General features: G+C 35.4%; 1 protein-coding gene and 1 long non-coding RNA gene across 9 annotated transcripts in view; one reads left to right on the top strand and one right to left on the bottom strand.

Annotated features, from left to right (window-relative positions):
* Positions 1 to 20,375, top strand: part of COP1 (COP1 E3 ubiquitin ligase) — a 260,298-nt gene that overhangs the window by 157,883 nt on the left and 82,040 nt on the right. For all 8 annotated transcript variants that reach the window (XR_014136418.1, XM_060643577.3, XM_060643574.3 and 5 more), the window contains one exon: positions 5,952 to 6,068. Coding sequence is in view for 7 of the 8 variants with exons in the window: in XM_060643577.3 (XP_060499560.1) it covers positions 5,952 to 6,068 (117 nt within the window). In the remaining variant the exon portion in view is untranslated. The remainder of the gene's footprint in view (positions 1 to 5,951; positions 6,069 to 20,375) is intronic.
* On the bottom strand, positions 757 to 15,722 carry LOC145713348 (uncharacterized). The gene is made up of 2 exons (XR_014136419.1): positions 15,483 to 15,722; positions 757 to 849 (listed from the first exon to the last, which is right to left on the bottom strand). It is a non-coding gene; the product is annotated as an uncharacterized LOC145713348 (long non-coding RNA).

Here is a 20,375-nt window from a genome sequence, read left to right as displayed (position 1 = left end):
CGGGACAGTGCAAAAGAGCAGGGGAGGGGCAGAGAGGGAGAGAGAATCCCCAGCAGGCTGCGTGAGCCTGCTGTGAGCGCAGAGCCCGACTTGGGGCTTCAGCCCGTGAGCCGTGAGATCATGACCTGAGCCAAAATCAAGAGTCAGACACTCAACTGGCTGAGCCACCCAGTGGTATGTCACTTCTGAAATTAGTTCATATAAAACATTTAGCCTTTATCTTCATTTGGGTCCATGAGGAGACTCTAGCAGTATTGTCACAAGCCCATATTATGGGGAACTGAATCACATGCCAAGAGCCATGTTGAGGGACTGAGCTTGAAAGCGGATCCTCGAGTTCAGCTGCATGGAGACCTCTTGTCCTGGAGACTCTGAGCAGAAACCACTCAGCTGAGCTGCTCAGAGATTCCTGACAATCAGAAACTGTGTAACAACAAATTTTGCTGTTGTAAGTTGCTGAGTACTGGGGCAGTTGGCTGTACAACACCAATAGGTAACTAATATAACAAAGCCTGTTTTCTCTATTTGATCAAGTTGAAAAGAAAAACTTGTCTTTGGTAAATCAGTATTGGCAAAGTACACATCTTTGTGTCTAGTCTTTTATATTTTTAAATAGATTTATAATATAGTGCATATGTCCCTCAGGTTTTCTGTAGTGTTTGGTGAAACAGCACCATCCCTTTTTGCTCATTGTGTTTTCTGTAGTATGTAGACAGTGGCTCAGAAGTGGTTCAAGAGTAGGGGATATCAAATGTATTCATAGTTGCACCGAAGACAGGCTTTTTTTTTTTTTTTTTTTTTTTTTTTTTTTTTTTTTTTTTTTTTTTTTTTTTTTTTTTTTTTTTTTTACTGTGTCAAACACCCACCGGTGCCTGTTTTCTCCTCCTCCTCCTCTTCCTCCTCCTCCTCCTCCTCCTCCTCCTCCTCCTCCTCCTCCTCCTCCTCTTCACGAATTCCTTTTTAGAAGTTTTGGTGCAAATAGACATGCAGAGAAGCTCTGAAACATAAATCCTACATATTGGAATTGGTGTTGACATTATTATAGATATTCAACGTATTCTAGTTTTGGAAAAATAATTTTGAACAAAAGTACTTGGAGACTGTTTAACTCTTATTTTAAAAATTAATAGGTGATAAACTATACTGATCTTCTAGGGTAGTTGGATTTTTAAAAATTGAGTATTTTTTAATGGGATTTAAGATTCAGATGATACTTAGAAAAAGCTTTACTTCTTCACTTTAATCAAACTTGTAATAAAATATATAGGTTTAAGTAACAAGTTCACTTCCTAAAGCCAGCTAGGTAGTATTCAGAACAAGTTTGTTTTTATTTTTAGCCTCCTACGTTGCAACACGGTTGTTCTGGCAGTCACTATTTTGATGTTTTAAGGAAGTTCAAAGAAGACTATATATACATAAGTGAAGTGTGTTTGTTTTAATTTCCTTAATTAGTTCTTCACCTTGGGGATGGAATTTTCTTTTAAATTCACTTTTACTTTTTCTTACAAAGTTTTCACACTAAATGTTGAAGTTTTAAGTTTTGATGTTAAATGAAATTTTTACTATCATTCTCTTAAGGAGAAAGTAACAGGAGGCTTATTATTTTATTATTATTTTTTAAATATTTATTTATTTTTGAGAGACAGGGAGAGACAGAATGTGAGCGGGGAGGGGCAGAGAGAGAGAGGGAGACACAGAATCTGAAGCAGGCTCCAGGCTCTGAGCTGTCAGCACAGAGCCTGACGTGGGGCTTGAACTCACGAGCCATGAGATCATGACCTGAGCTGAAGTCAGCAGTTCAACCAACTGAGCCACCCAGGCACCCCACAGGAGGCTTATTATTATTGATTTACATGCTGTCTGTTTATTTTGAGGACCATCTCATTTACATTTGTTTTAGACATTTTCTTCCAAACCTTTTGTTGATTTCTTCTACACTTTCTACTATTTTACTTTTTAATCTATGATGCCATTTTAGGAATACTGGGTTAATTTTAATACTGTTTCATCTTATCTGTTCTAGTAGTTTTCTAGAACTCCTAATACCGCGTATCACAAAATGGCTGACTTGCACAACAGAAATTTATTCTCTCACCTTACTGGAGGCTAGAAGCCCAGAAATGAAGGTGTTGGCAAGGCCATGCTCCCTCTGAAGGCTCTGGGGAAGACTCCTTCCTCGCTGTCTTCCTAGCTTCTGGTGGCTGGTAGCAGTCCTTCCATTTCCATTTCTTGAATTGTGGCTGCATCTAGTTTTTGCCTTCCTTGATACATGGCCTTTTGTACTTTGTACCTGTCTATCCAATCTCCTTCTTTTTATGAAGGTATCATTCATTGGATTTAGGGTCCATCCGAATCCAATATAACCTCATTTTAACTTGATTACATCTGCAAAGACCTTATTTACAAATTAAGTGACATTCAGAGGTACCCGGGGTTATGAATACAACATATCTTTTTGGGGAACACAGTTTAACTCATTGTACCTGTATTGCTTAATAATCAGTAATAAAATAAAATGTATCATTTTTTATTTTCCTTTTCTAAGCTATAAATATTCACTATATCTTTATTTTAAGCCTTAGTTATTGTTATAGCTTAGTTATATTGGATTCTAATATCTTTCATACTGAAAATTGTAATTATGTTTACCATTGTGACTTATTGATTGATTGATTTAAATTTTAATTAGTTAATATAACAGTGCAATATTGGTCTCAGGAATTAGGTGATTCATCACTTACATACAATACGAAGTGCGCATCACAAGTGCCCTCCTTAATTAATACCCATCATCCATCTAGCCCATCTCCCATTCACCTCCCTCTGTCAACTGTCATCATTAAGAGCCTCTTGTGGTTTGTTTCCTGCTTTTCTTCCCTCGCCCTTCATATGTTGTTTTGTTTCTTAAATTCCGCCTATAAATGCAATCATATTGTATTTGTCTTTCTCCGAATGACTTATTTCACTTAACATAATACATTCTAGCTCCATCCAAGTCATTGCAAATGGCAAGATTTCATTCTTTTTGATGGCTGAGTAATATTCCATTTCATATATACCACATTTTCTTTATCTGTTTTTCAGTTGATGGGTATTTGGGCTCTCTCCATAGTTTGGCTGTTGTCATTGTGACTTACTTTTAAAATGTTAATGATTACGTCATTCAGAAAATTACCATAAAATAAAAAGAGACTTTCTAATTTAAATGTCATTTTGTTCTAGCTCATTATACTTACTTATATTTAATTCTCATAAAACACTGATCTGTAACCTTTGTTTATAAAGGGTTTAGTGATTTAGTATAAGTGGGATTATGGGAACAGTAGGTGCTCCATGAATATTTGTTGTAGATTAACTTCCATGTGCTACGTTGTTAAGGTACAGTTCTACCACTGGATATTCTAACCTATAAATGCTATATTTGACTTGTAGACTTTTACATTCAGCTAGCCATTTTATCTCAGAATTGTGTATCTTAATTGCCTGAACAGTTATATATTAATTGAAATAGCACCTGATTCCTATTAGAAAATAACATGAAAGAAATAAAGTACTACTATTTAAAACTCTTACTCTTTTATTTCAATATTGTGTGTCTTATTTTTCTCTTAGAGGGCTAATAAATTCATTAGGGTGTAAATAACTTTTTTAATGGTTAATTTTTATTCTGAGAGTCCACATATTAAGAAATGCTCTATGGAATTCCACTCATAAGAAGTAAATTGTCTATTCACACAGAGAAAAATCTCTATTCTTAGGAAGTACCATTTTTTACCTTTTTTTTTTTTTTTTTTTTTTTTTACTCCTATTACCATATTAGCATTCCTGAATGGATTTTAGAGGCATCTGGGTGGCTAGTCAGTTAAGCATCTAACTCTTGATTTTGGCTCAGGTCATGATCCCAGGGTGGTGGGTTCAAGCCCCGCATCTGGCTCCTTGCTAAGTGTGGAGTCTGCTTGGGAGTGTCTTTGTCTCTCTCTCTCTCTCTCTCTCTCTCTCTCTCTTTCTCTCTCTTTCTCTCTCTCTCCCCTCCCTCCCTCCCTTCCTCCCCCTCCCCCTCTCCTTCCCTCTGTCCCTCTCCCCTGCTCATGCTCACTCTCTCTCAAAAATGAAATAAAATATTTAAAAAAGATTCTAAAATTCTACTCTATCCTAATACTAGTTTTCATCCCTAAATGTACACTGGAGTCACCCAACGAGCTTATAAAAAAAAAACAACAATACCTAATGGGGTGTGTGGGTGGCTCAGTCAGTTAACTGATTAACTCTTAGTGTTGGCTCAGGTCATGATCTTATGGTTTGTGGGTTCGAGCCCTGTGTTGGGCTCTGCACTGACAGTTTGGAGCCTGCTTGGGTTTCCCTCCCTCCCTCCTTCCCTCTCTCAAAATAAATAAGTAAATAAACCTAAAAAAATTTAAGACACAACAATACCTGGACCCTAACTGGGTATTGTTCAGGATGGGACATTGGTGCCCACTGAAAAGATGGATAGGAAGATTTTTGTTGTTATCATTAATGTTTATTATGAGTTGTAATGTGCAACCAGTATTGTAACCTTATTTTGAAAATCTATTTTCTTTGTGTATTCTATTGTCTATGAAGACATTTTTGTTTAAAAACAATATGATGAGAGCACCTGGGTGGCTCAGTCAGTTGTGCATCTGGCTCTTGATTTTGGCTCAGGTCATGATCCTCATGGTCATGATCAAGCCCCCTTTCAGGCTTTGTACTGGGCATGGAGCCTCTCTCTTACTTTCCCTCTGCCCCTCCCCTGCTCACCTGCATATGTGCCCTTTCTTTCTCTCTCTTTTGTAAATAAATAAAATATGATATGATATGATAATGATAGATGCTCTGGTACCTTACAAGACAACAGCTCACCTTTCTGTTTCTGCTTTCAGATCTGACTTGCTCTAATTAGTCAGCTTGCCATTCCTTAATCATGATAAATCTCAGTATATACCATTGGAATAGACTGAATATCAAATATTGAAACAAATATTTAAAGTTTAGCTAAATAATTTAGTAACATTACTTTAAACATACTTCTATCATGTAACTGAGTTCCTATATAAAATTGAAAAATCATGAAATTCTTTTTTTTTTTTTTTTTAATGTTTATTTGAAAGGAAGCATGAGTGAGTGAGGGGTAGAGAGGGAGAGGAAGAATCCCATGTAGGCTCCACACTCAGCACAGAGCCCAACTCGGGGCTCAATCCCATGACCATGAGATCTTGACCTGAGCCGAAATCAAGAGTGAGACGCTTAACCAATTGAGCCACCCAGGTGCCCCTAAATCATGGAATTCTCACTTGAAAGATAAAATAAGAACTGCTTCTAGGTAGTTTAAATGGCATTTGTATTCTGATATATGTAATACATATATGACTCTGTGTGTGTGTGTGTGTGTGTGTGTGTGTGTGTGTGTGTGTAGGAGTGGGTGACTATATGACTCCTCTTCCAACCTGTGACACTTTTGAGAAACACACACACGCACACACCATTTTTTTTAAAGTAGGCTCCATGCCCAAGGTGGGGCTTGAACTCACAACCCTGACATCAGGAGTCACATGCTCTACCCAGTGAGTCAACCAAGTACCCTCCCCCCCCCCCCCCACACACACTGTTTAAAGAATACTAAAACAAATACACATGTATCTCCATATTGCTTGTTTTACCTCTGTCTTTTATGCCTTAGATATGGGATCATGTTACCTCTCAGCATACACTGGTTTTCTGTTGTTTTCTGACTTTGAAACTATGCTCTCGGTTTCCGTATATTGTTCTATTATGCAGTCATGCAGTTTAAACAGTATTGGTCCTCATAAACTAAAATGCTTTGGAATAGTATGAAAAGGCAACTGTAGAAATAAGCTAACTTTTTAGCTTACAGAAGCACTTGCTAATGCATTGTTTAATTCTTTTTATTTTTATTTGTCCTTTACTCTTAGTGAAGCTATGGTCTACCAACCTAGACAACTCAGTTGCAAGCATTGAGGCGAAGGCTAACGTGTGCTGTGTTAAATTCAGCCCCTCTTCTAGATACCATTTGGCTTTCGGCTGTGCAGGTAAGAAATTAGAGCAGTTTTATCTTCTTTTGATGTTGGTTGAGTATTGTGGCTAGTATAAAAGACTGTATTTTAAAATGAATAACTTTCCTTATAGGTTTAAATTTTGTTTTTGTTATTAAACTCTAAGTTAGAAGTATGCATTGTGCCATCATTACTCATTTATTGCCGTGCTTTAATTTCAGTATTCTGTCACCCACGTTTAATACATAAAGTTGGGTTTGTTGATTCTTTTTGTTCCTCTAAGTCTTTGTATGCATGAACTAATGCTTATTCACAAACTTAGGTCATAATGATGTTTAAATGATTAAGTTATATTGTATAGACACAGGAATCCATTTTTAATTAAAGGAAATCTATTCATTCATTCAACAATTTTGTGTGTATACATACACACACACGCATGCACACACGTATATAGTACTGTGCACAAAGCACCCATATAGGGATAGTGAATAAGATAAAATCTTGTATCATTGAATGCATGGTAACACAGGAAGTACTCAAAAGCATGTTAGTTGTTAATATCATAGCAAAGAATTTTTTGATAACATCTTTTTCTTAGCTAGGGTGTCCAACTGTCTGGCTTTGCCAGCCCTAGTTTATACTTATACTGTTATAATTAATATTAGTGCCTTCTTTTCATTTTCAGAAGTGTAATGGATTGGAAGATAAATCATTGCCTTACTCCTTTGTCTTTTGTATCTGCCCCCCCCTTAAATATTTGCTAAAACAAAACACCTATAATTTAACTTCTGCATTAGGAAATCTTGATTTTTTTAATCGATAATCTCAGTTTTTTTTTTTTTTAACAAAGATGAGCTTAGCACCATATCATGAACACAGAATCACCCTTTAAAAAAAAGAAAAGCACAATTTAAATCTTATTTATGATACCTTTTCCTTATTTCCACTTATTATTTATTCACTTATATACTGACATAATTTCATTATTAGATTCTAGTAAGTTATGGTCTAACACATATATGTAGGTAGAATTCTCTATTAGCATGCAGAATTATCCTTGTTAAATCCTTTTTCTACCACTGATTATGCAAGTTGGTTAACTCATCTCCCCAAGTCTCTTGGACTTAAAATGGAGATAGTCCTATCTTATGGGGATTATGAAAGGAAGACGGTATATGTAAAGCTCTTACAAGATGGTACTCAATAATTGTTATTTTCATTTTTAATATTTTATCATGCATTTATTGAAAACAGTTTTACTGTTATCTTGTATTTTATATATACATTAACCATTGGCCATAATTTATGACTAGAAGTTTTTATCAATATTTAGTATGTTCAGATGCCAGATATGAACATTTTCAAATGTTTTCCTTCCTGGTAAAGGGAAACCTACCTTATTTTATTATTTTATTTAATTAATTAGTTATTTTTTTTTTTTAAGAGAAAGTGGTATCCCCCTCCCCCCCTTTTTTAAAAATTTTTATTTATTCTTGAGAGAGAGAGAGAGAGGAGGGGAGAGGGAGAGACAGAGTGTGAGTAGGGGGAGGGCAGAGAGAGAGGGAGACACAGAATCTGAAGCAGGCTCCAGGCTCAGAGCTGTCAGCACAGAGCCTGACGCGGGGCTCGAACTCATGAACCACAAGATCATGACCTGAGCCAGATTTGGACGCTTAGCCAACTGAGCCACCCAGGTGTCCCTATTATTTTATTTTATTTTTTAAAGTTTATTTATTTAAGTGGTCTCTACACCCAATGTGGGGTCAAACTCACAACCTTGAGATGAAGGATTGCATGCTCTTCTCACTGAGCCAACCAGGTGTTCCTAGGGAAACCTACATTCATTCATTCACATCCAAGTTAGTTAGCATATAGTGCAACAATGATTTTAGGAGTAGATTCCTTAATGCCCCTTACCCATTTAGCCCACCCTCCTCCCACAACCCGTCCAGCAACTGTTTTTTCTCTTTAAGAGTCTCTTATGTTTTGTCCCCTTCCCTGTTATATATTTTTTTGCTTCCTTTCTTTTATGCTCATCTGTTTTGTATCTTAAATTCCTCATGAGTGCAGTCATATGATATTTGTCTTTCTCTGACTAATTTCACTTAGCATACTACCCTCCAGTTCCATCCACATAGTTGCAAATGGCAAGATTTCATTCTTTTTGATTGCCGAGTAATACTCCATTGCGTGCGTGCGTGCATGCGTTCATGTGTGTACACACCACATCTTCTTTATCCATTCATCCATCGATGGACATTTGTGCTCTTTCCATACTTTGGCTGTTGTTGATAGCACTGCTATACAGGTTGTGGTGCGTGTGCCCCTTAGAAACAGCATACCTGTATTAGGGAAACCTGCTTTTAAAAATGCTTTGCTATCTGGCAGGCAGTTTGCTCCTACTGTTTTAAAATTTCATGTAGTTCTTACTTAATTTTTGCATTTAATTTTCCATGTATGCTTTAAGATTTATATTTTTCCAATTCTAGAAAAATTCTTTTGGGATTCTCTTCTGAATTACATTGTATTTACTTGTTAATTTTGGAACCACTGGCCTTATTAAGATAGTATATCTTCCCACATAGCTAGAAGGGGTATTTTTCTGTTTGTTTGGATTATTTTCTATCCTACAGTGAGATTTTATAGTTTATTTCATTTAGGCTTAAGGTTTTTCTGGTTAACTTTTTTCTATGTATATTATAATTTTGGTACCATTTTGTTTTTTTATTTTATTTTTTAACAGTTTGTTTTTGAGAGAGAGAGAATGTGAGCAGGGGAGGGGCAGGGAGAGAGGGAGACACAGAATCTGAAGCAGGCTTCAGGCTCTGAGCTGTTAGTGCAGAGCCTGATGCGGGGCTTGAACTCACGAACTGTGAAATCATGACCTGAGCCAAAGTCAGACGCTTAACTGGTGGAACCACCCAGGCGCCCCATTTTTTTTGTTACTGTTTTAAATAAAATACTTTTTCCATTCCTTATTTTTAAGTACTGTTTCTAAGAGTAGATAGAAACTTTTGATATTTGGATATTTGTATTATATGTAGACACCTATTAAATTTTTCTTAATTAAATCTAGTACCTGTTTAGTACAGTCTTTGAGCTATCCATTTATACTTGATAGTAACCAAATGATACAATGATACAAATACAATGGTATTTGTATTTCTTCTTTTTCAATGATTTATTGTATTCTCTTCTTACAAGGCAGTATTACATAACAGTGATAGTTCTTTTCTCCTCTATTTCATTTAGTTGACTGGGCTTCAGTCTTTTACTTTTAAGGGTATCCACTTTTGGAAAGTAATCTTTATTAAATTCAGATAATTCATTTTACTGTTTCTTGGGAACAACTTAGTATTTTATCAAGTGCTTTTTTAGTCACAGTTGATATACTCATATGGTTTAATTTGTTGATGTAATGGATGATGCATTTACGTTTTCTGATATTGGATTATATTTGTATTTCTAGAATAAAACTTGCTTGAGCATAATGTGGAATTCTTTTGGCATATTGCTGCATTTATTGCTGGTATTTTTACACATGCAATCAGAAATTGGTGTATAACTCGCTGTGTTTTTTCTTAACCATTTTAATCATTGTTTTATAATTCCTGGTATACAAGTCTTGAACTTGTCTTATTAAATTTATTCCCGAGTATGTTATTACTTTTATTTTTTTGATACTTTTTTCAACATTTTTATTTAAATTCCAGTTAACATACAGTATTTTATTACTTTAAATATATTGTGAATGGAATTTTCTTAATTTTATTTTTAAATTTTGTTTGTTGCTAGAGCACAGAAATACAATTAATTTTTGCATATTGATCTTGCATCCTGCAATTGTGCTGCTCTTGTATTTTTTTCTCTTAGTTTTATTGTGGATTTTTTGGGATTTTCTACATTTGGGATTCATGCTATCTATGGATTAAAGTAATTTTATTTTTTCCTTTACTATGTTAATGTCTTTTTGCTTATTTGCATGAGCTTCAAGCTCATGTACAATGTTGAATGGAAGTGGCAGAAGGACTTCCTTACCTTATAGGAAAGTATTCAGTCTGTCACAATTAGGTATGATATTTGCTGGGAGATTTTTGTAGATACCCTTTATCAAGTTGATTAGTTTTCTATTCCTAGTTTGCTAAGAGTGTTTATTATGAATGAGTTTTAGATTTTGTCAAATGTTTTTTCTCTGTCTACTGAGATGATCTTGTAGTTTATGTCCTTAATTTAATAATATGTAATAGTTCATTATTGTTATTTTTGTCTTGAATGTTAAACCACCCTTCCATTCCTGGGAAAAAAATCTCTCATAGCTGTAGTGTAAAATCCTTTTTATATGTTGCAGGATTGAGCTTGCTAATATTTTAAGTGTTTTTTGGATATTTGTAACTTTCTTGTGATGTTTTGTGGCTTTAATAGCGAAGAACTGTTGGCCTTATAGAATGAGTTGGGAAGTGTTTCTTTGTTTACTGAATAACTTTGTAAAGCTTTGGTATTATTTTTTCTTTAAATATTTGCTGAAATTTATCAGTGAAACCATCTGGACTTAGACTCCATGAGAATATTTTAAATTCCTAATTTAATTTCTTCTTATGAGTTTATTCAGAGTTTCTCTTTTTCTCTTTCTTCTTGAAGTCATTTTTGGTAGTTGTGTTTCTAGGAATTTGTATGTTCAGTTTTTCTAATTTGTTGTGATAAAGGTGTTCATAATGTTCTCTTATAGTCCTTTTCATTTCTGTAGTTTAATTTCTGTAATTCTGTAGTAATGTCCCTTCTTTGATTTCTAACTGGTCATTTGTGTCTTCTCTCTTTTTTCTTTTTGGTAGGTCTAGTTTAATATTTGTCAGTTTATTTCAAGGTGTGTGTGTGTGTGTGTGTGTGTGTGTGTGTGTGTGTATGAGAGATGGTTCACGCCAGAATACCATATATTTCCACTGTTCTTAATGTTGTTAACTAAACTTACTTGTTGGAAGGGTTAGAGATCTGTAGGCTAAGCCTCTTATTGGGAGACCGGGAGAGCTGTTCTTTTTTTCTCATCCAATCGAGATCAGAATCTTTTGAGTTCATGACTATATGCCATTGCTATAATCAAGGGATCAGAAATCTTTCAGTGTAACTAATAAAAGCTGGAGACTGGATATTGTAATATTATATGAGAAAACCTTCACATATTTACAGTGATGCTCATTGCAACAGAAATATCCAAAGCAGAATGATCACTGACTTGCTACCTTTCAGATCTTACATAAGTGCATCCCAGTGCTGGAAACTAATTCACATCTGGAAGCACAACTACAAGAGGATCTGGGCAATGTAGTTATAACATTCCATCCTCCATAGGCTTAAAAAAGATGGTGGGAATAGATGCCGATGTCATTGGCTCTGTCCAGCACAATGCAGTTTCCTATGACTGTAAGGAGTTACTTTTTCTGGCTTTGAAATAGGTGTTTAGTATCTGAGCAACGCGTTAATGAATCCAGCAGTCCTTACTTTTTCAGTGCCTTTAATGTAGTTTTTACTGATTGAAACATGCTTTTAATCTTAAAAGCTTGTATTACTAGAAAACAGTGACTGATGTTGCCTTATTTTCATTTAGAATTGTAGCATTTGTTAGAAAATAGACTATTATCCAAATGTTTCTCTTTAAACTGTGAAACATCACTTTAGCCGTATCGTTTTATTTTACCACTGAGAGAAGTACAGAGTCACATTCATGAGATTGCTTAATAAATATCATTTATGATGATGAATATGACATTAGAAGTGGGCTGTACATTTTTAAACATTGCTTTTGAAGTTGCCAGAAATAGATAATGAGTAAGTACGCTACTCACCAACTACATTTTTACTCCCCTGTTGCAAAGGCACTGTGGATCCTACTTGGGTAGTGATGCATTGTGCTAATTCTAAGACGGTTCCCTGCCTGTCTTCATTTAGAGCTTATATTTCTATTTGGTACAAGTAATATATTTTTCTCTTTTACTTCATCATTTTGCTCTTTTACCTTTTATCATGTTATAGAAAGATGTCTAGTTTGTTGGTTTGTTTTAATGGAGAATATAGCATGAGAAATTTCTTGGTGGTATACTAAATATTCACAAGTATTTCTTTTAAAATATCAAGTCCTAAGTCATGGTCCCGCTTGAAAATAGTAGACTAGGAATTTTAAACTACTTTTTTGTGGTTAATATTGAGAACATGCTTTGAATCTTATTTTACACTATTTAAAACTCTTTTAAGCACTGAGATTATCTGAAGCAGTTTTTACCAGAAGAGAGGATAATATTAAAAAAAAATTTTTTTTAACGTTTTTATTTATTTTTGAGAGAGAGACAAAAAGCACGAGCAGGGGAGGGGCAGAGAGAAAGGGATACAGAATCTGAAGCAGGCTCCAAGCTCTGAGCTGTCAGCATACAGTGCGATACAGGGCTCGAACTCGCGAACCACAAGATCGTGACCTCAGCTGAAGTCGGACACTTAACCGACTAAGCCACCCAGGTGCCACATTTTTAATGTATAGATGAAAGTGTTTATTAATTGTCTATTACTTGATTACTACATGATATTTTCTTATTGAGTATAAAAAGGTAGAAAAACTATTTTTCTCCAATCTCTCTTCTCTAAAGCCAGTTTGGGATAGCATTGCAAGATTAAAGTAAGTTGAACTCCTAGCCGTCTGTGGTTTTAAGAGATCATCAGAGTTGCTTGCATACTAACCTGAAGTGTCTTGCAGTTTTTTAAACTGTAATTAGTATAACAGATAGGAAATATATATACTCTTAAGGCATTCTTTTTAAAGTAATAATAGTCTCCCCCCCCCCCCCCCCAGAAATTAGTGATATAAATCCATTTACTATAAATAGTAAGGTTACTATTCCAATTTAGGAGTGGCATTTGTGCGAATAATGTATTCACTGGGAAGGTATACTGTTCGGAACAAACAGGAATTCTGAAATATCTTATTTAACTCTGTTGTCAATAAACAATTTTAGTTTTGGTTACTATAAAGTGTTTGTTACTCGCAATAAGCTAAATAGTTCATATGCATAAACATACCATTTGTTTTCCATAAAGAAATGCTTTGTTTTCCGTACTCAAGATGAGCCCAGAATATAAGTGGGAAGTTTGAGAGGAAATCCAAGTGGCTAATGAGCATATGAACATATGTCTAACTTCACTAACAATAGGGAAATTCAAGTAAAAACAATCAGGTAACATTTCCCATTTACTGTATAGTCCAAAATTAAAGATTACTGTTAGCATAAAAAGAATAGAGTAAGTTTAACCATAAAAAATCGTCCCTATTCAAATATTTTTGACCTACAAAAACACCGATTTCATATGATTCAACCAAGAAAAAGATGTTCCTTACAGCATTGCCTAATTAAAAAAAGTTCATCAATAAGAAAACAATATATATGATATAGTCATACAACGTAGTATTTTACGACAGTTAAAATATTGTTTTCTTATTTTTGATACTTTGTAGTTTTTGTGATTGGCATAATAACTCAGTCTTCAAAAGGAAAAGATAACCTTTGTTTTTTGTTTTGTTGTTCTTGATAATTTATTTGTAAATACCTACATATTACTTCCCTTACTCTGAAACTTTCAGTTGCTTCTTATTACTTAAAGAATAAATATAGATTCCTTTGCTTCCGTTCCAAACCCTCCATGATCGGCTTCAGTATTCCTTATATTTGACTCATGTCGTTTACTCTGAAATTTTTCACTCAGAATTTTTATAAAGATTCTTCCACACAGATTTCTTGAGTCTGAGTAAAGCTGTCTGAGGCTATCTGATATATGCATCTTCAGTGCTTATAATTGATGTGATCAGGGGCTCCTGGGTGGCTCAGTCAGTTAAGCATCTGACTTCGACTCAGGTCATGATCTTGCCGTTCGTGAGTATGAGCCCCACGTCGGGCTCTGTGAGGACAGGTCAGACTGGAGCCTGCTTCAGATTCTGTGTCTCCCTCTCTCTCTGCCTTCCCCTGCTCACGCTCTGTCTCTGTCTCTGTCTCTCTCAATAAAGATTAAAACAGTTTTTAAAAATTGATGTAATCTTTTAAAAATTGTGTATATTTAATTGTACAAATAGTGCAAGATTATATCCTCACTCTCAACTTTCATATGTTACACATAAAGCTTAAGTTCTTCTTCACCAAGCATCATTACACTGCCTCTTTAGATGTACTGTTCTTAACAGTTTTACAGGTATCTCTCCACAGAGAGATAGATACAGCATTTCTTGAGGAGGAGGCCACTAAGCATTTTTTTATACTACTATTCTTTCTTTATTTTATAGTATTTTTTCTTTCTTTAAATTAGGGCTGAATCTAAAAGATGAACCTCTATGCTCTAGATCTCCATTCTATTGCCCCCACCCCAAAGTATAATTAATTCCTTTCAATTTAAGAAGCCAGTGTTTAAAGTGGTATGAAACCTAATTTAATTCATTTTTTAGAGTTAACATGGAGAAACTTGAGTAAGGTAGATGTGTAAGTGCTTGAGGTGTCTTTTATTGTAATTTCCCATGTTATTTAAGTAATGGGAAAAGGTTTAGGCTTGCTAGGTTTATAAATATGCCTTGTCCTTTATTTTATACAGCAGCTGCCAGTGGGGATGATGTCTTTTCCTTCATAGTTAAATAAATTAAATTTCTGAATATTTAACAAATTTGGATTCAGTGTCATAGCATTCATGAACAGTAAGTAGTATAAAAATAATAGGGCAAAAATGAATATTAAAGACATTTTATTTTCAACTTTGCAAGTAACTTGAGTGAACTCAAATGGGAGTGGCATGCATAAAGCCAATACTATTAAAAAACAAAGTATTCTATTACTTAGTCATGCAGTGTACTTTTGGGGATGCTAGAGTCTAAAAACAACTTTGAACCACCTAGTAGATCATTACTTTTTTTTTTTAATTTTTAAAAGTTTGTTTATTTTGAGAGAGACAAAGACTGTGCAAGTGGGGGAGGGGCAGAGAGAGAGTCCCAAGCAGGCTCTGCACCACGAGTGCAGGGCCAGATGTGGGGCTTGATCCCACGAAGATATGAGCTCATGACCTGAGCTGAAACCAAGAGTTGGATGCTTAACCGACTGAGCCATCCAGGCATCCCTAGTAAATTTTTCACCTATTTACGTTTCTTGCCTTCCAGCCTGTAAGTAGCACTGTAGCTACAAGATATTTTTAAAAACAGTCTGTTCAGCTGTTACTAATTTAATAGATGCGATCATTCAGTTTTTTTTTTTTAAATTTTTTTAACGTTTATTTATTTTTGAGACAGAGAGAGACAGAGCATGAACAGGGGAGGGGCAGAGAGAGAGGGAGACACAGAGTTGGAAGCAGGCTCCAGGCTCTGAGCCGTCAGCCCAGAGCCCGACGCGGGGCTCAAACTCACGGACCGCGAGATCGTGACCTGAGCTGAAGTCGGACTCTTTTTTTTTTTTTTTTTTTTTAAATTTTTTTTTCAACGTTTTTTATTTATTTTTGGGACAGAGAGAGACAGAGCATGAACGGGGGAGGGGCAGAGAGAGAGGGAGACACAGAATCGGAAACAGGCTCCAGGCTCCGAGCCATCAGCCCAGAGCCTGACGCGGGGCTCGAACTCACGGACCGCGAGATCGTGACCTGGCTGAAGTCGGACGCTTAACCGACTGCGCCACCCAGGCGCCCTGAAGTCGGACTCTTAACTGACCGAGCCACCCAGGCGCCCCAACGATCATTCAGTTTTTGAAACCTAATATTGAGTAAGCACTACACACACACTTGGGAAGTATGAAATACATGATGTAATTCCTCAGGGAGCTAATAAAATAATAGAACCAAAGTACAAAATCCAAACTGTTATTGTGGCAAGGTGGAAGGAGTAGAATATTTGGTTAATCCAAGAGAACAGGAAAGTAGGAAAGTAGCATCAAATATTTGGGGTAATTAGAAGGGGTAATTAAAAAAGAAAATAAGCTGATAGAACTGCAGATATATCTAAAAGTAAATGGAAATGTCTAATTTGCTCCAAGTAAAAGACAGGGATTAGGAGGCTAGTTAAAATGTTCATAATGTACTCTTTACAGGAGACACTTGGAAACAGGGTTAAAGCATGGTAAATAAAAAGTTTTATTTTGGCAAAGGATTGATAGATTAGTGGAACAGAACCAGCAACAGGCTTACAAACGTATGGACATTTGATACCTGGCAAAGGTGATTGTTTGGAAAATACAGAATTTTTGGACTCTGACAGTTGTTATGGGAATTTTTGCTCTACCTCATGTAATACACAAAGTCAATTCCAGTTGATAAAATTACCTAAATATGAACAGTAAGACTTCTAAAGTATTTAGAAGATAATATGTAAGAAAATATTTTCATGATCTTGTGGTAAGGAAGGCTTTAAGACACAGAAGTATAAACCATAAATGAAAGGTGATTAAATTTATCTCCAATAAAATTTAAAGCAAAAGTCATTAATTGGCAGAAGATAACACCTACAATGACAAGGTATTAGTATCCAGATTTCATGAAGAACTCTTTGAAATAAACGATAAGAAAATGATAAATACACCCTACAGCTTTGCTACTCAAAGTGTTGTGTGTGTGCACAGCAGTTAGCATCAATATCACTTAGGAGCTTGATAAGAAATGCAAATTCTAGCACCCTGACCAAGACCTACTGAATCAAAGTATGCATTGTTCCTTATTCTTAATTTCTGATGGACTCTAGGAACCTTTTTTTTTTTTTTTTATTAACAGTCTCCCCAAATGAATTTTATGCACTCCAAAGTCTGAGAATCCTTGCCTTAGAGAAATACATACATACATATATATTTATTTATTTTTAATGTTTATTTATTTCTGAGACAGAGACAGAGCATGAGTGGGGGAGAGGCAGAGACAGAGAGGGAGACACAGAATCCGAAGCAGGCTCCGAGCTGTCAGCACAGAGCCTGACGCGGGGCTCGAACTCACAGGCCATGAGATCATGACCTGAGCCAAAGTCGGTCACTCAACCGACTGAGCCACCCAGGCTCCCCGAGAAATACATATTTAAATAATGTATGTAATGGCATTGTTTGCACATTCATACTGTGAAACATTCAGCAGTGAGAATGAAATGCAGCTCCATGAATCCATATGGATGAATAATAAGCAAATAGGTTAAATGAAAGGAAGTCACAGAAGAATGTACAGTGTAATTCTATTTAAAAACATGCAAAACAAACTGTTGTTTAGGAATATATTCATCCACTGCAGGAATATATAATTCAACCATAAAGAAGAGAAGGGGAAATAATTATTATATCTTTAAGTATAGTGCTTACCTGTCAGATGGAGAAGAAATACGATGTACAGGAGGCTTTTAAAATTTGTGAATGTTTGTATTTGTAACCAGTTTACTAGTTACGAGGTTGAAACTTCACATATGTTGTATAGACTCTTCTGTATGCAGGCTATTTTTCCAAGTCACAAAGAAAGTTTTTTAAAAAGTTGTAAAAAATGTAAACTAATTCAAACAATGCAAAAAATTTAGCATATAGATATTTATAGAAAGTACCATTAAATAGTTTCTTTTCTTGGTGACTTTTAAGATATTTCCATGGAAACTTCTTAAAGTTGACTGATGTTTTGGCAGCTATAAGTGAACAGATACACTAGTCTCTCGCAAGTTTTTCTTTGTGAAAGATTGAGACTTCATCAAAACGATTCAGTTTTTGTTGTTTTCATTCCCAGTGGTTCACTAAGGTTTTAGGTTGAGCTATATCATTTATGTTTTTTTTTTTTTTGTAAGCACCTACAGTTAGCATGAGTTATATTTAAGGAAATTATTTGAATAAGCCCAATGCCAGAGTAAAGCAAGATTACCATTGCGTATTCAAATATGGATTCGATAGGGGAGGAAGGTTTTTACGTCCTGTTATGTGATTTACTGAAAGGGTTCCAGAAAATGTGTTTTTCCTCATTGAGGTTTTAAAATATTGACTTCTAAGTGTGGCTTACTATTATATATTATAGATTATTGAAAATTGGTCATATGCAATACCTTAAATATTTTGGAAAACTCATGTTAGAAAATTGAAATCCTTTTTCTGAATTTAAACATTTATTTGGTGTTTTCACGTTGTTTGCAAGGTTAGATTTTTAAAAATATACTTAACACAGGAGAGTGATGAATCATAATTTACAGATTATTTCTTGAGAAAATTAGAATGAAGATCTAAGAAGATACTGTGTATTATAAAGGGCTGCTGCAGAAAATATAAAATTTAGCCACTAGTATCTGAGTTACAGATAGAGACTGTGTTTAAAATATTATCTTAATGGGCTAAATTGAATTAAATCACATGTGACCAGATTCCCCCTACCCCCAGTGATCCTAGCTTAAAATAGAATGTATAGATTGCCATGTCAGTATTATAAGCCAGGAGCGTGAAAGCTTGTCTAAGCCAGCTTTCTTTCCATTGATTGATGATTATCTCATCTTTTTGTTACCTTCAGTGCATAAATACAGTGCTAGCACCTGTTAATACTTCTTCCATTAGTGGTTCTGAATTAATTTTAAGGTGTATAAACCACATTATAGATTCTACTAATTTTAACAACAGAGCCAATTTAATTAGTCTCTTTTAATCAATATTAAGCTATTGTACGATGCTGAAAGATAGGTTTTAGATTTTAATGTTGATACTAAATTGCATTAATGGTCTCAATTCTTCACCCCTCCCTGTATCTGTGTGCTTTGCCATAAAATAGTGCTTTCTGCTGTGGGAAACACCCACCCTTGACTCTGTGTTTGACCAGTGACTTGCCTTGGCCCCTTTGCCATTACCATGAGGAGAACATGCTCAAGCCAGCTGCTGGTCCAGGGGCAGGAGGAGGGTGGGGGCGGCGGGGGAAGACACTTGGAGCAGTACCTGCTTATTAACCCAGCCAAATCGTTCAGCCTCCAGACACACAAACAAGCTGGACTGAAATCAGCCAACTCTAAGCTATCCCTCATTTGTTGAGAATAAATGAAGGTTTTATGCTACTGCATTCTGGAATATTTATTACACAGCAGTTCTGTGGCAGTGGCTGATTAATACACTTTCTATGAAGTTGTATGGTATCGAGGGAATAAAGGCCCTTTACATAATTATCAAGGCTCTAACTAATCATCTTCTGTCTATAAAAAATCATTACATACAGAGTGGCAGTATACACGTAGCCTATTATATTACCTTCACCGGCTTCCCCTTGTCTGAAAGTATAGGAAAAATCAACATAAAATCACTGTAGTACCTTTATACACATGCTTTAAAAAAATCTTCATGTGTGGAAAGATACACTTTAATACTTGGTATGTAATGTAAAACAGAAGCTTTCAAACTGGAGTAAGAACATCCTGATGGAACACTGGAAGTATTTCAAATGTGTGTAGAAACTTAACAGATTTAAGAAGATTCAGTTTTAGATCCCCGAATTTCAGGTGCCAGTTGATATGCCTGACATTGACATGTGAGGTGTCATGCCTGTTGTCCTTTTGACTTCAACTTTTACAATAGCTTTTTTCCTGTTTTCCAAAGGAAAAGCATATCTCACATCCTCATGAATTGTAATATGGTACATTGTTCCAGGCTATAAAAACCTCAGGATTATCAAAGGGATGATTCAAAATGTCATTATTAGAGTAACTTTCTATCATTTTTTCTCTTATAGAGATTTCTATTAAGAGTGAAACATGGCATTAAAGAAAGTATATTTTATACTGTGTTATAGTGCTTTTACTTTAGATGTTGGTTGAGTGCAGCAATGGAAGTAGAAAAGTATGCATTGTTCCTTATTCTTAAGTATCACTGGGGGAAGCAAAGCTGAGAGCTTATTATCACCAGGTATTGAATGTGGACCTTCTTATTCCTTTGGGCAATAAACTTTGCACCCTGTTTATCCATTTATCTGTCATAGCATCGGAATTCAGAAAACCAGTGTGGTATTACAGGGATGCATATTAACACTTCAATTTGAATTCAAAAAGATAATCTGGCAGAATAAGTCTAGTTGTTTTTAATATGTAAGCTGATAAAGTAAATCTACACTGTCAGGTTTTGACAAAAATACATTTAAATCATAAAATAACACAAAAGCACAAAGCGAAATAGTGCACCCAAAACACTTTGTAGGCTAAACTGTATTAAAATTGCAGTATTTGGAGTTTTCGCAACCTTTCTGAGACTATGGTAATAATGGGTGTAATTTGTTTTTAGTTTTGAGAGCAGATGAGCGTGCACACACACACATGCGTGCGAGAGTGGGGAAGGGGCAGAGAGAGACGGGGAGAGAGAGAGAATCCCAAGC

This window comes from Panthera onca, chromosome F1 (genome assembly GCF_046562875.1).
Source record: "Panthera onca isolate mPanOnc1 chromosome F1, mPanOnc1 haplotype 2, whole genome shotgun sequence".
Taxonomy (NCBI): Eukaryota; Metazoa; Chordata; class Mammalia; order Carnivora; family Felidae; genus Panthera; species Panthera onca.
The sequence above is the reverse complement of the archived record's forward strand: the minus strand, read 5'-3'. Positions and strand labels throughout refer to the sequence as shown.